Below are 14,698 nucleotides of genomic sequence, written 5' to 3'. Positions count from 1 at the left end.
TGTGTTACTTCAAATCCTATTTTTCATGCCAAAACTAAACATATCGAGATTGATATTCAATTCATGCTTGAGAAAGTGCTCAACAATGAAGTAGATGTTTGTTATATTCCATATAAAGAGCAAACAATTAATGTCTTTTCTAAGCCTTTGTCTATTTATCGTTTTCTTTTCCTGTGTAACAAGCTTTCACTTAGTACCATTGTTTAGCATGTGAGGGGTATATTAGTGATACCCCTATCAAAATTAAGCTTATACCTATTAGGAAGTTTGTTAAGAGTTTTTTATGCCAACTTAGACTATAAGTAACTAACTAATCCTTCTTGTAATAGCTATATATATCAAAATCAATAAGTAATAGTTATATATATATATATATATATATATATATATATATATCAAAATCAATAACAGACTTAAGGGAGTGTTGTCATTTTCACCAAATCCTTTCTCTAAGTGATGAGCATCAATCTCTTCCATACAAACCAGACGGTAAAATAAGAATGAAATGCTCATCATTTCAATTACAACTTGGTAATGTAAAACCAAGAACTAGCAAAAAATTCTAACTGCTACTACCATGTCCTACCTTCTTGCATGCTTATTTTTGAGACCTAAATCAAAGAACAATTGAATAAAAGAACAATGAAACAAAGAAATCTCTTGAAAACTAGATGATCAAAGGTACTCCCGGAGAAAAAGCAGATCAAACGACTAGGAAAGCAACAGCAACCATGGCTGCCATCAGCAGCTGATACCCAGACACCGAGATCCCATAAGCAGAACTGGGTGCTGGTGCTGCGGGGGTGGAGGGGGCTGGTGCTGTGGGGGTGGAGGGGCCTGGCGCTGCGGGGGTGGAGGGAGCTGATGCTGCGGGGGTGGAGGGGGCTGATGCAGGAGACACCCACGCTTCCAGCACTGTGATGGCAAGCTTCTGTCCATAGTTGGCACAATGGTCGTTCACACCACAAACATACCACTTCCTTCCAGGGGTGGCCAGTGTAATCACATCATTTCCAGTGGTAAGAGCCTCATTTTCTGGTGGTATAGTGCAGTTCGTGAAGGCAGTACCGTTAACTTTGAAGACATTGTGCCTTCCCGCCGTGTATTTGAAGACTGCATGTATGAGAATTGACGACAATATCTTTAGCAGCTTGAATTAAAAGAAGTCATAAAGGGAAAAGAAAGTGATAGTTTGAGCTACATTACCTAGTTTATCGCCAACATGAAAGACTTTGTCCTTGGCCCAGGCTACATAGTCGAAATTAATGGTCCAACCTTGATCATCTCCAACAGTAAACTCAGTTGCCATGGCCACAGCAGGAAGAAGAATTGCGAAGACTGCAAGGGCAGCTAAATGTTTAGAAGCCATTAGAGCTGATTGAAGTTGATTAGTGGTAAAGTTTCTTTATACCAGCTTCAATGTGTTTCTCCGACTTGCACTGATGTCCATTTAAGGGTCTATTTATAGCAACTTTTTTAGCTCGGAGTTTCATCGAAAGCCTCAACAACCATGAGAAACAGGCTGGGTCCGCAGGCCACAGCGTGTTGCCAGGTGAAACTCTGGTTAGAACGAAGTTATGCCATGGCTAATGTTGGACAATAGTTACAAAACAAAGAATTTTCTTCTTTAAGCGATTTCCTTTGTCCAAACATACTATCAAATAAAGAACGATAATTTTTTTGAACTGGAGTCATGATTTTGGCATAAATTATTAAACAATGGCTAATTGTTAACTTTAGAAGTACAAATGGAACTCCCTTAAGAGGGTGACTCTTGCCGGCTTGGAGACTAGGCTGGAAAAAGGCAAATAGAAAAAGTGGGACCACAAAATGCCAAACCAAACCCAATTTGGACGACCTTTTAATTAATCTAAGTTGTTCATGAAGCAATCTCTACCACTTTATGATCCATGACTCAGATATGCGTTTTATTCTTAAAAACATGTCATGGTTAGATCACGCATGTTACAGAAAATTTGAATGGAAATTAATTATGTAACGGCACATCAAATGCAAAATTGGAAGCAATACTACTTTAATTAGTTTCAACGTCCTAAAAAATTTAAAAGAAATTTAAGGAGGCATGTAATGCAAAAGCTTTTAAGGATTTTCCTATCACGTTTGTATTAGCAACTATACCATCTTTAGTAGAAGCATAGCTATATACTAAAAAGCATGTATCAAAATGGGATCGGGTTGTTTGAAATCGAAGCCTATGGAGTTTCTGTTCCGTCCCAAGTTTATGATAAGATAGGCTTTAAAAGCAATTAACTTCACACATAATACACAGTGCATGCAGCCTTATCCCTAAATCAAGGATCTCACTATCATTACCTGATGATGCATTAATGAGGTATGTGATAAAAAGCTATTCAACAACCGATATAATCAAACTTTTTGTTTGGGTTACCTAGATATCTCCATTCCCTTCCCTGGGCGATAGGGTGTATGCAAAAACATTGTAAGACCCTAAATCTAACAAGCGGAAGCATATGCATATTAAAACCTTAGATCAACAACTTCATAGTGCATTAACTGAGATATGGATGTTGCCAAATCATTTCCAATCAATGAAGAGTCTCATAAACTGAGAGATCTTCCACTTGATTGCTAGCTTTTCCTTGGTTCCTAGCACTTGAGGTGGTAGTAGCCTCACAGAGGGGTGGTGGCTAAGGCTCTATTGGGGAAATGTTTTCAAAATAGTTCTAAAAAACAATTTTTAGAATAATTTTTAAAAATTATTCATTGATGTTTTGTAGTACAAAAAATTGTTTTGGATCTTGAAATGTTATTAATCTATTTTCTATATCTTGAAATTAACTTTTATTCATAGTACTTTATTTTTAATCATTCTTCATATTTGTATAATTACTTTTTAAAATAACCCTTAGAAAACAATTGAAAATAACTAAGAGAGGATCTCTAAAAATATCATATTTTCTGTTTTTTGGTTTTCAAACATATTTTCCTTCTTTTTGCCTAAAGAATAGAACATTATTTTTAAAAATAGTTATCAAGCAAAGCCTAAGGCTCTCCTCTCTAAAGTGAATGGGAAGACAGTAATGGCAAGAGTAAAACCCTAAACCCCTAAGAGACCTTCTAGTGAGCTAAAACGACTTGAGCCCATCTTGGCTTAGGTACTTAATCTATTAAGTAACTAATTGATTAATTAACCTTATTAAGCTTCAATTAATCAATTAACCCAATCCATAGAGACCATTCATAAGCTCTTGTGCAACCTTGCACATTAACTAAAAGGCTCTTATATACACATATGAATAAAGAATGCAAATAACCCTCAATAAACATGCTATCAAGAAATACGAGTTTGAGCAAAGACTACTAGGACCCATAGAAAAATTATTGGCTTCCTTAGAATCCAAATTTGAAGTTAACTCAAAATCTCATTACAGAGAGTCAACTACACTCTAGTATTTTATGATATTACAATAAGATACAAGAACTTAGGTATGTGATCTACTATTCATCATATGTAGGTTCCCCATGAATTGGTGTGTATAATCTAATTAGGTATATGCTATCAATCTCTCGAAATTGTCTTTACAATCATTAAGTACTCTTAAATCTTCCTATTATGTTATCAACTAGCATACTCTAACTCACAAAGAACATATATCAAATTCCAATTAAGGAATGACTACAACTATATATTTCTTGATCACATGTCCTTAGGATCACCCAAATGGACATGTTTTCTCAAACCCATGAGATGTCATGGTGCCTATCTTGACTATACCTTTTGCCACCAATCTTCATTAACAATGACCTAATTCATGAGAAATATTTGACCACCTTAAGGTCTCACCTATAAGTCAAAGTCATTAATGACTTTAGTCATAATTCCCTGATAGTTAATGTCATAACTTACCATACACACTAGTACACTCACCATAGGAAACTCATCTCGATAACCAAGACATGTTATCCTCTTAATGAGGAGGTAGTGCATTACAACCTCAAATAAATTGTCTAAATTCATGAATTAGCTATGACAAATTAAATACTTACAAAAAACTTAAGACTTGGATCTTCTGTACAACTCCTAATACACCTAAATCATGTACAATGCAAAAGATATTAGACTTAAATGCTTTAATAGTATAATGCATTGATAGGACAGATAAATTGAGGAAATTGGAATCTTATTAATGAATAATAATTCCATTATTATTATTACATCATGTCATGTTTTTAAGGGTTTTATCATAACACTCTAAACTAAGGTAGTATAAAACCCTAAGGCTAGACCAAGACAGGGTACACATAAACTATCCTAGTCTTTATTCCCTCATATACTCTATTCCTATTTGTTTGTTCTTTTATTAATGATCGAGGATTGACCTGACCATCAAAGAGGGTTAATCAAATCCCCACTATATCTTCTTCTATATCCCAAAGATAGGTCATATTCAAGGATAGAGTTGCTACATTTTAAAGAGGGTGAAACACATTGATGTTGTCTATGGTAAATGGAAGAAAAACCTAAATGATAATCATAATGCAAACTTACTCAAGTGGCAAGTGACTGCATAAGGACCTTTCAGCTTTCCTACAACTCTAAGAGTAGATAACCACAATGGAAAAGAGGATGATGAAAGAAAACAAGGAAAACTTGCCAAGAATAGAGGAGCTAGTGAAAAGAAACAAGGGTGTTAGCTCAAGAAAATGTGAAATTCAAAGGGTTGCATGCAAAAAAAAAAAAGAAAAAAAAAAGAAAAAAAAAGTAACATTAAAGAGAAAATGATCAAGAAAGGGATTTGTTGATTCTAAGTGATCAAAACATTATCTGAGGTGCATGACCTTGTTGTCTTAGATGAAGGCCTTAATAGGCAACTGGGGTGGACCAAATAAGACTCCACTATTGATATAAGAAAGTAATGTAGAGCTCATCATCTTCATGTCTTGTGAGAGATTGTCTTAACACCATTTACTCATGACATTCTCCATGAGGAGGCTACGACAATGAGTTTGTTCTCTCGAAGTTCAACATGTTTAGCAGTACTAGTGATCCCCACAAGTATTTAATGCATTTATGCTAAGTGATGGTACATAATCACTTATTATGCAAAGTTTTCCCCTTATGTCTGAAGGTACCAACATTATTATGGTTCCATCAACGCTTGTCCAAATTAATCTCGAGCTTTGGAAGTTGTGTTTATAGCATACTATATTCACTCTACTTGATAGGAAAAGGGGTTGGAAGCAAAAGGTGTAGGAGAGTTAATATAGGCATGCATATTTGCAGTGATTTAACATTGAAATATCTCAAGTTTGGTGATGTACCACACAAGCAGTGATGATGGCTTTCAAAGGACTTCCAAAGGGTTCAAACCTCATGAACTCACTCTCTAATTCAACACGGACAACCATATAGGGATTATTTGCTAAAGCAAGAAAACAAGCCATGCCAGAGAAGACTTGAAGTCTCAGTGATAAAGAAAGCTACCTCCTATGGTGCCCTCCTTATTGAAGCATCATTCGGTCAAATTCGTAACTAGTCGGGAAGTAATAGGAAAGATGTCTCTCAAATTGAAAGGGAAGAGAAGAAGCGAACTAGAGAAAATATTAACTTTCATCTAGAAAATTGTTCCAAACCCAATTATATGCTGCAGAAAGTGTCCTACTAACACATCCTCTAAGAGATTAAGTCACTGAAAGGATTTTGACCATCCAAACCCTTTTCGGTCATAGTGGGGGAGTGCAAGCCTCATAAGTATTGCGACTACTATGAGGACCGAGGGAATCGGACCGACAAGTATTGAAGTCGAAAACAACATATAAAAGAGTTTGTAAAAAGTGGGAAGTTAAAGGAGTTCGTGGATAAGAAGGGAATTTGCAAGAAGAAGAATAAGATAACAAAGAGAGACTCCTCCTTCCACCTCTAGGGCCACCCTAGCTTGACAATCATTGCCATTATTCATAGTAGGCTACGAGTTACTAGGGAATGATTTTTTTGTTTTAGCAAAAAAACAATCATAGGGATATTTATTATTGATTACTTTGTTCTGAAGCCTACTAAATATATATATATACACAAATCCTTCTAACTGCAGTTGTTGCTTTAGCAGTTCTTGATAACAGTCTAACTAATCATTAACAATAGTCTGTTCATATTGTTGCAAGTCTTGAGTGCGGTTGTTGCTTCTGGTAGTCTGTTCTTGTTGTTGCAAGTCTTGAGGTTCAGTTACTACTCCTAGTAATGTTATGTTGTTCAGTTATATGGCATGGGACAATGGAGAGTTTGATATAAAAGGTGGAGAACTGTAAGCTTGGAAGATGCTTGGTGAAAATATCGGCGACTTGACCAGATGAGGGAATATACGTATTAAGGGTTTTATGAAGGACTTTATCAAGAATAAAATGAAGATCTATATCAATGTGTTTTGAGCGGGCATGGAAGATCGGATTGGCAGCTAGGGCAGCTGCACTTTTGTTATCACACCAAACTAGGGGAGGAAGTTCATCTGATAGTGAAGGATTTGAAACCAAATAAATTTTATTGAATTTGATTTTCCTTCTAATTTTCTTACATTAAACCTAATAAGAGAATGTGAGATTTCTTCCTTTAAAAAATAAAAATAAAATTCTTTCCTAATTATTTTCATAATCCAAACAAAGCATAAGTCTTTATAAGTGGAAAGCAAATTAAAAATATCCTCCCATTCTTTGAGTGGTCTATGAAAGTATAACTCATCATTCTTCAATAATCTAAAGGCTTCTATATATAGGCTCACATTATTTCTTCATACTGCGACATTAACTTTATATTATATTGACTAAATAAAAATAAAACAACAAGGTATAAAAACATCAATAAACTTAAATAAATAAATAAATTTGTAAGACTGTCACAATAGGTATTCATCCTCATTTCTCTTTTCCATCTTTCATATTTTGAAGATACCATTTTCTTTCAATCATATAAAAAATAATTGAATAAAAAAACCATAAACCAGAAGAAAATTCTTGAAAACTAGATGATCAAAGGTATTCTTGGAATAAAAACAGATCATCAAACAGCTAGGAAGGCAAGAGCAACCATGGCTCCCATCAGAAGTTGATAACCGGACCCAGAGATCCCATGAGCAGAGTTGGGTGCTGGTGCTATGGGGTTGGAGGGGGCCGGTGCAGGAGACGCCGACTCTTCCAATACAGTGATGACAAGCTTCTGTCCATAGTTGGCGCAATGGTCGTTTACACCACATATGTACCACTTCCTTCCAGGCGCGGCCAGTGTAATTACATTATTTCCACTGGTAATAGCTTCATTTGCTGGTGGTATAGTGTGGTTCGTGAAGGCCGTACCATTCACTTTGAAGACATTGTGCCATCCCACCGTGTATTTGAAGACTGCATGTATGAGAATTGACCATAATACTTTTAGTAGCTAGAATAAAAGGAAGTGATAAAAGGAACATGAAATCATAGCTTAAGGCTTGAGCTACATTACCTAGTTTATCTCTAACATGAAATACTTTCTCCTTGGCCTAGGCTTCATAGTCGAAATTAATGGTCCATCCTTGGTCATCTCCAACAGTAAATTCAGTTGCCATGGCCACAACAGGAAGAACAAATGCCAAGATTGCCATGGCACCAACAAACCGCTTAGAAGCCATTGGAGCTTATTGAAGTTGAGTAGTCACCAAGTTTCTTCTAATGTTCAGCTTCAATGGTTACTTGAACAGGTGATTTTCATCTCTGGGTCTAAATTAAGGCTCTACTTATAGCTAAATGTTTTGACCAGCAGAATTTCATTGAAAACCTTAAAAACAACATGAACAAGCTGGGTCAGCTGGCCAGAGGATGTTGTTGAGATGAGAATCAATTATGATTTTTCCACTGATTTTCATTAACCGAAATAAAGTACATATACACAGAGGAATAACATGATCACTCCTAGATACAAGAAGAAGTCCTAGTCTTAAGGAAGACTCAACTACTCTACTATATACAAAGAAATATTTGAATTTGAATAAAGATCGGATAATAGATCTTTGTTACATGCTGATATGCCCCCTCAAGATAGGCCACGTGGAAAGAGGCCAATCTTGACTCGTAATTTCTAGAATTGAGAATGAGGCAGAGGTTTGGTTAGAAGACCAGCAAGTTGGTCTACAGATGAAACATGAGCCATGCGAAGAGCACCAGATTGAACTTGATCAAGGAGGAAGTGATAATCAACTGCCACATGCTTCATTCGAGAATGGAAGACCAGATTTGAAATTAAATGTGTTGCACTGACATTGTTGCAGTAGACCACTGGGGGGCTGACCAGATTGATGCAAAGTTCAAAGAGCAAATAGCAAACCCAACAGAGTTCAGTAGCAGTAGCAGTAGCAGCAACTGAGCGATATTCTGCCTCAATAGAAGAACAAGCCACAGTTTTCTGCTTCTTAGAGCTCTAGGAAATGAGATTGCAGCCTAGGTAAACAAGGTAAGCACCAGTTGAAGAGTAGTCATCCTTGTTACCGGCCCAGTCAGCATCGGAGAAGGCATGAATCGAGTCGGAGAAAGCATGAAGGGATAGCGATGAGGTGCGATGAAGAAGAAGGCCATCATTTACGGTGCCACTGAGGTAACGCAAAATTCATTTAACCAGAGTCCAATGTTCATATGTTGGTTGATGCATAAATTGAGACATTTTGTTAATAGCAAATGAAATGTCCGGACGAGTGAGAGACAAGTATTGAAGGCTACCCACTACAATTCTGTATTCCGTGGGGTCAGAGAGAGGTGATCTAGGTGATAACTTGATGGAGGACAAGCTGGTTGGTAAAAGTGTATGAACTGGTTTGGCAGCTTGCATATTAGTTTTAGTGAGCAGATCCTTTATATATTTCCTTTGTGAGAGTAGGAGGCCATGATGATGATGAACAACTTCTACACCAAGAAAATATGATAGAGGGTCCAGATCTTTGAGAGAAAAACGCTGAGCTAGACACTCAACAACTTGGGATACAAGATCGTTACTATTCCCAGTGATTATAATGTCGTCAACGTATACTAGCAGATAGAGGAGGTTGGTTCCAGCATGTAGAATAAACAGAGAAGTGTCAGAGTGAGAGTTCTTGAACCCAGAATCTACAAGAAATTGGTGCAATTCATGATAACAGGCCCGAGGAGCCTATTTGAGACCATAAATGGCTTTGTGAAGCTTGCATACATGGGTGGGTTTATCAGCGTCAATGAAGCCAAGAGGTTGTGCCATATATACTGTTTCTGATAGAGTACCTTGGAGGAAGGCATTGTTTACATCTAATTGGCGAAGAGACCAACCATTGCCTACGACAATACTGAACACAAGTCTCACAGTAGTTGGCTTGATTATTAGACTGAATGTTTCAAGATAGTCCACACTTGGTCTTTGATGAAAGCCTTTGGCTACAAGGCAAGCTTTAAACCTGTCAATAGAACCGTCAGAGTTTCTTTTAATGCAAAACACCCACTTACAACCTACAAGGTTGGTGATGCCGGTTGGAGAAACAAGTTCCCAAGTCCCATTGCGAACAAGGGCATCATACTCTTCGGACATAGCGTTGCCCCAGTTTGAGTCTTTGAGGGCCTGAGCAACAGATGTGGGTTCAGAACTAGGGGAAGAGGCTAGGTGTGTGTGGAGATTGAGTTTTTGGATAGGTTTGGTGATATGGTTTTTGAAGCGGGTATTCATGGAATGGCAAGGAGCTGGTGTAGAGACTTGTTGTGAGGCAGGTTTTGGTTGCAGTGTAGGTCCTGGTTGATGGGGTGGTGGAAATGTGTTTGAGATGTGATCTGCAGTAGGGCCAAGTCCGGAGCTTGTACTTCTGGAGTGTAAGAAGGCGGTTGTGCTGGAAGAGAAATGGGAATTGTGATAACTGGTGGAATCCAATAAGAAACTGTAGTGGTGGTAAGACGTGGTTGCTGAATGTTGAGTGTGGTGTAAGGAAATATGGATTCAACAAATTGGACATGACGAGAGACATATGTTTTAGAGGTGGTTGGTTCAAAACAGAGATAGGCACTTTGGGACAAAGAGTAACCAAGAAAGACATAGAGTGTGGACTTGGGGGCTAGTTTGTGGGATGAATAAGGACGAAGCCATGAATAACATAAGCATCCGAAGATTTTGAGTTTAGCATAGTTTGGTTTTGTTTTGAAAATTAATTCAAAGGGAGTGGAGAGGTTGAGAGTAGGGGTGGGCATTCTATTAATTAAGTATACAACAATACTAAATGCATGAGGCCAAAAGGTGAGAGGTAAGAAGGCATGGGAGAGTAAGGTGAGGCTAGTTTCGACAATGTGACGGTATTTTCTTTCAGAGTAGCCATTGTGTTCGGGTGTATGAGGTGGACTAGTTAGATGAGATATACCAGCGGTAGAAAGGTAATCTTTGTGGCCCAGATATTCTCCCCCATTGTCAGAATATAAAGTGACGATTTTGTGGTTGAAGTAATTTTCAACAATGGTTTTATAGCGTCCAAACACTTCGTGAATATCTGATTTTCATTTGCGGGGATAAAACCAGATATATTTTGTAAAGTGATCGACAAATATGACATAATATTTAAAACCGGTGGAAGACATAATGGGAGAGGTCTAAACATCAAAAAAGATCATTTGAAGAAGGTGTGTAGACACAAGTGATGAAGTAGAAAAAAGTAATTTGTGACTTTTATTGCAGAGGCATGCGGTACATGAGAAATCTTTTGGCATAGAGGAAGATGGTTCTAAACAAGAATTAGAAAGAATATGTTGTAGGATTGGAAGAGCTGGATGTCTTAAACGATGATGCTAGTTGATAGATGTTGTTTTGACTATAGAGAATGCTAGAATCGGGTTTTTGGGAGCCGTCCATTCATACACTCCATTCTTAGTACTGCCCTGGAATAGAATTGCCCCCGAGTGAAGATCCTTCACAAAAAAAAAAAAAGATGGTAAGAATTCAACTGATGCATTATTAGTGATGCAAAACTGAGAAATGGAAATTAAGTTTTTTTTCATGGTTGGGACACAAAGAACATCAGATAAAGTAAGTTGATTGTGGAGAGGAGAGAATAGTGGAGCCCGTGTGTGTGATGGAGAGACTTGTACCATTCCCGATCATAACATCATCTATTCCGTTGTAAGGTGAGTGAAGGGACAGATTGTTTAGATCAACTGTGACATGATGAGAGGCGCCACTGTCAAGTAACTAGCTCGGGTTTGGTGATGTGTTGTTGGCAACAAAGTTAACTCGTGGCTACCAAGGAGCAGTTGAGTTGTTGGAGGATGAGGGTGCAGTGGTAGAGGATTGAATGGGAAGCACTTGAAATGAGGGACATCTCTTGGCTGTATGTCCTTGGATGCCACAGATCTGATAGAAGCCTTGATAAGGTCTAAATGGAGGACAGTTGCTGCAATTTTAGAAGCGTTGATCTGAGTTCATTGGTGGACGACCATTATTGGGTGTTGGTGGACGCCAATTCTGGTTGCTAGCAGGTGCATGTGAGGGAGAGGGGGTACGCCAATTATTTGGTTTGTTTGGGCGCCATTGGTGGTTTGTTTTGTTTGTTGGATTGGCAGTAATTGGAAGTGAAGTTTCTGAACTTGTGATTGCAGGTGTAGAGGCTTCAAATGAGAGTAGCTTCTCGTGAAGCTCATCAAATGTGATGGAAGTGTCATGAGCTTGTACTGCACAGACCAGTTCCTTGTAGTCGTTGCCTAGGCGATCGAGGATCTTGTCGGTGATGTCTTCAGGATCCAGTGGTGCACCTAGGATGGCTAGTTCATCAGCACAAGCTTTGATAGAATGAAGATACTCGGTTACATTCTGGCTGCCTTTTGTTGGATTCTTAAGTTTGGTTTTGACTTGTTTGATACGACCACGTGAGGATTTGGCATAGGTATTAGCAAGGATGGTCCATGCTTCTTTGGTAGTCTTGGCTTGGGCAATGAAGGGATTGATAGTAGGGGAAAGAGAGCCAATTAAGGCATTTAGCGGCAATTGATCTTGACGAATCCAGAGTGTGTGAGAAGGATTGGTTGTGGTAGTGTTGTTTGCTGTGATGGTGGTGGGAGGACATGGTTTGGATCCATCGATATACCTAATGAGGTCATATCCGATGAATAGAGTTTCAAATTGCAGCTTCCAGGATAGGTAATTTGTGGATGTGAGTTTGAGTGGTGCTTGAGCCGATATGTTGATGGTGATAAAAAGAATTTCAGTGTTTGGAGGACTAGTGGCAGAGGTAACGTTGGTGGAGTGTGGTGTTTGATTCATGCCTAATTGGTGTCTCAGCTGATTCGTGTCCAGCTGGTGCTCCTTGATGGCGGGAGTAATCAACAAAATTTATAACCTATAACACCATGAACTAGGGTAGCAAAGAAAAAGCTACTATAGCATAGTGGCTCTAGGATCGTTCACTGGGAAGGGTTTCCAAGCTGAAAATGATACCAATTCAAAGTGAATTGGTGCTGTTTCATTTTAAGAATAACTTAAGAAATAAAACACAAACTTTGGTTGAAAAAGGTTTGGACTTAGATTAACAACACAGCAATTGATGAAAATTACTTAAGAAGAAAAGCATTCCTTGGAGATTCAGGTTTACAGGGGAGGTTCCTCATGCAATAGCATAGCTCCGGTCAGTTGGTTCAATTCCTCGCATTAGAGAATTAACATAAAGTCAATTCTCTAATAGGTGCTGTACAAATGCATCCCTCAATTGGATTTCAGCTTTAATTCTCTCACTGATGCAACTTGCAATGGTTCTAGCCTCTCACTTAGCCTTTACCATTCAAGGTGATCTTTAACCTTGGACTTCCTGTCAAAAGCTCGCAAGAGATAACTAATTGATGTCTCCTTAGAGTCCAAAAGCTTACCAAGTGTTGGCAATTCTAGAAAATCCTACCTTCAAGTCACCTCCCAGAGGCTCGCAAGGGGTAAACTAGTGCATCTCCATGGTTAGAGATCACTTGCCTTACCAAGTGTTGGCCCAGGTGACTCCAAGGTGTTTTAAGTTAACTAAAAACGTAGAAACCATTCATGGGACACACTTTCTCTTCATTCATAGCTGAAACCAAAAAGCTTCTGATTCTTGCACTTGGAACCTTTCTCGGCAACCTTAACTCCAAGGAACTAAAAGGTTTAGTTACTCATTCTCTGGGGAAAGCTCCTCAAAAGAGTGCATAACTTAGTAAATGAAAAATATAATCAAAGTGAGAAGGTAAGGTAAAATAGAGCTCAAGCTCTGTATATTACTTTCTTTCTTTCAAACTTACAAAAGGTTCATCACCCTCAGAATAGGCTCCTCGGGCTATATTTATACCAAAATTACATTAACAGCTATTACATGGATATTTTGCCATTTTCCTAACTTAAAAGCTAAGGAATCCTATAATTGGTGGCTTACAAGGAGAATTTGGGGATTTAGGCAACAAAAATCTAATGAAAAATATCTCCAAGTGTCGGTTACAAATATCAGGAAGCACTAAGGACCATTTCGCAGGTGAAAAATGAGGTCTGTGAAATTTCGTAGATGAACCACAAGGGCTGCGAAATTTCTTCATAGCAACCAGCTGATTTCGCACTGCTGCAAAGTTGGCTTTCATCTTGTGGTGTTTGGCTTCCATCACGTCATGAAACTTCAGGGGAAATCCTTAGCACTGTGCAAAAAGGCTGCGAAATCATTCCGTAACAAAAGGGTGATTTCGCAGCACTTTTCTGAATCCTTCCTTCAGCTTGGAGCAGTTGTCATCCAAAGGCTGTAACTTCCTCATTTCAGCTCCAAATCGAACACGGTTTGAAGCATTGGATTTTTGACTTCCTAAGCTTTCAAATGACATATAGCATGCATAATTTGGACTCCAGGAAGTGCTCCAAAAGTGGCTGAAATGACTGTCATCAAGAATGCTTCATGGCTGGATTCTCTTTGCTTCCCCTCCTTGCATTTCCACTTTGCTTATGGCAAAGGGCTTCAAAGCTTTGGTTCTTCATACCTCTGAGCTTCCCATTGCTTTGACAAGGATTCCAAATAACTCTCCTCAATCTCATATTGCTTTGGTGATCAAAAAGCTATCAAAACACCAAAACTTAAGGCAATTTGATTAGAATTGATTGAAAAGGGCCTTAACATGTTAATTGGGTTAAAAGGAAATAACTACTACTCAAAAGTGTTTAAAAGGATTAATTACAAGCTATCAAATAGCACTTTTTGAGTAGTAATCACTCCCCCCAACTGACATATTGCTAGTCCCTTAGCAATGAAGGAGAGAAAAATAAAATAAAAGTACCATAATTTACAAATCATGCTAATCACTTCCAAAAAATATTTAAGTGGCATGACTGACAAAACTCTCACATGGAACATTAAAGAAATATAACCTCAAATTTCAACAGGAGTTATCAAAAACTTTGCTAAATACCATTAATCAAGGGAATGCATTATGCAAATTGAAGTTTTAAAATCATTTTCACTTCCAAAGAACCAAACTTTAATCTTCCACAAAAATCTAAGTGTAAGATGATAGTTTCTGAATATAGCATGCTAAACTAATCTCTCCCCCCAACCTATCTCTTTTCAACACTTAGCAAGCTGACCAAATTCAATAGGCAGAGAACACACATTTTTTTTTTTTTTTTTTAAGGTTCCAGGCTTAAGGGGCATTTTTTCTGTTTTGTCCATGTAACGGGGGTCCATCGATGACTCCCAACCAATTAAGGTTT

The 14,698-nt window shown here is 38.1% G+C and overlaps 2 protein-coding genes across 2 annotated transcripts; both read right to left on the bottom strand.

Moving 5' to 3' along the window:
* Positions 1 to 703: 703 nt before the first annotated feature.
* LOC117928237 (stellacyanin-like) lies at positions 704 to 1,420 on the bottom strand. Its single transcript, XM_034848152.1, has 2 exons — positions 1,207 to 1,420; positions 704 to 1,113 (listed from the first exon to the last, which is right to left on the bottom strand). The coding sequence occupies exons 1-2, from the start codon at positions 1,367 to 1,369 to the stop codon at positions 704 to 706; spliced, it is 573 nt and encodes a 190-aa protein (XP_034704043.1). The 5' UTR covers positions 1,370 to 1,420.
* A 5,613-nt stretch (positions 1,421 to 7,033) lies between these two features.
* LOC117928236 (uclacyanin 1-like) lies at positions 7,034 to 7,637 on the bottom strand. The gene is made up of 2 exons (XM_034848151.1): positions 7,557 to 7,637; positions 7,034 to 7,408 (listed from the first exon to the last, which is right to left on the bottom strand). Exons 1-2 carry the CDS (start codon positions 7,635 to 7,637, stop codon positions 7,034 to 7,036), a joined length of 456 nt encoding a protein of 151 aa, XP_034704042.1.
* Positions 7,638 to 14,698: the final 7,061 nt, after the last annotated feature.

The sequence above is a fragment of the Vitis riparia genome, chromosome 13 (genome assembly GCF_004353265.1).
Source record: "Vitis riparia cultivar Riparia Gloire de Montpellier isolate 1030 chromosome 13, EGFV_Vit.rip_1.0, whole genome shotgun sequence".
NCBI classification, from domain to species: domain Eukaryota; kingdom Viridiplantae; phylum Streptophyta; class Magnoliopsida; order Vitales; family Vitaceae; genus Vitis; species Vitis riparia.
The sequence above is the reverse complement of the archived record's forward strand: the minus strand, read 5'-3'. Positions and strand labels throughout refer to the sequence as shown.

Coding starts and splice junctions, on each gene's coding strand:
- LOC117928237 (XM_034848152.1), bottom strand. CDS start 1,369: ATGGCTTCTAAACATTTAGCTGCCCTTGCAGTCTTCGCAATTCTTCTT. Junction 1,114..1,206: donor TCATGTTGGCGATAAACTAG/GTAATGTAGCTC, acceptor TCATACATGCAG/TCTTCAAATACACGGCGGGA.
- LOC117928236 (XM_034848151.1), bottom strand. CDS start 7,637: ATGGCTTCTAAGCGGTTTGTTGGTGCCATGGCAATCTTGGCATTTGTT. Junction 7,409..7,556: donor CCATGGCAACTGAATTTACT/GTTGGAGATGAC, acceptor CTTTTATTCTAG/CTACTAAAAGTATTATGGTC.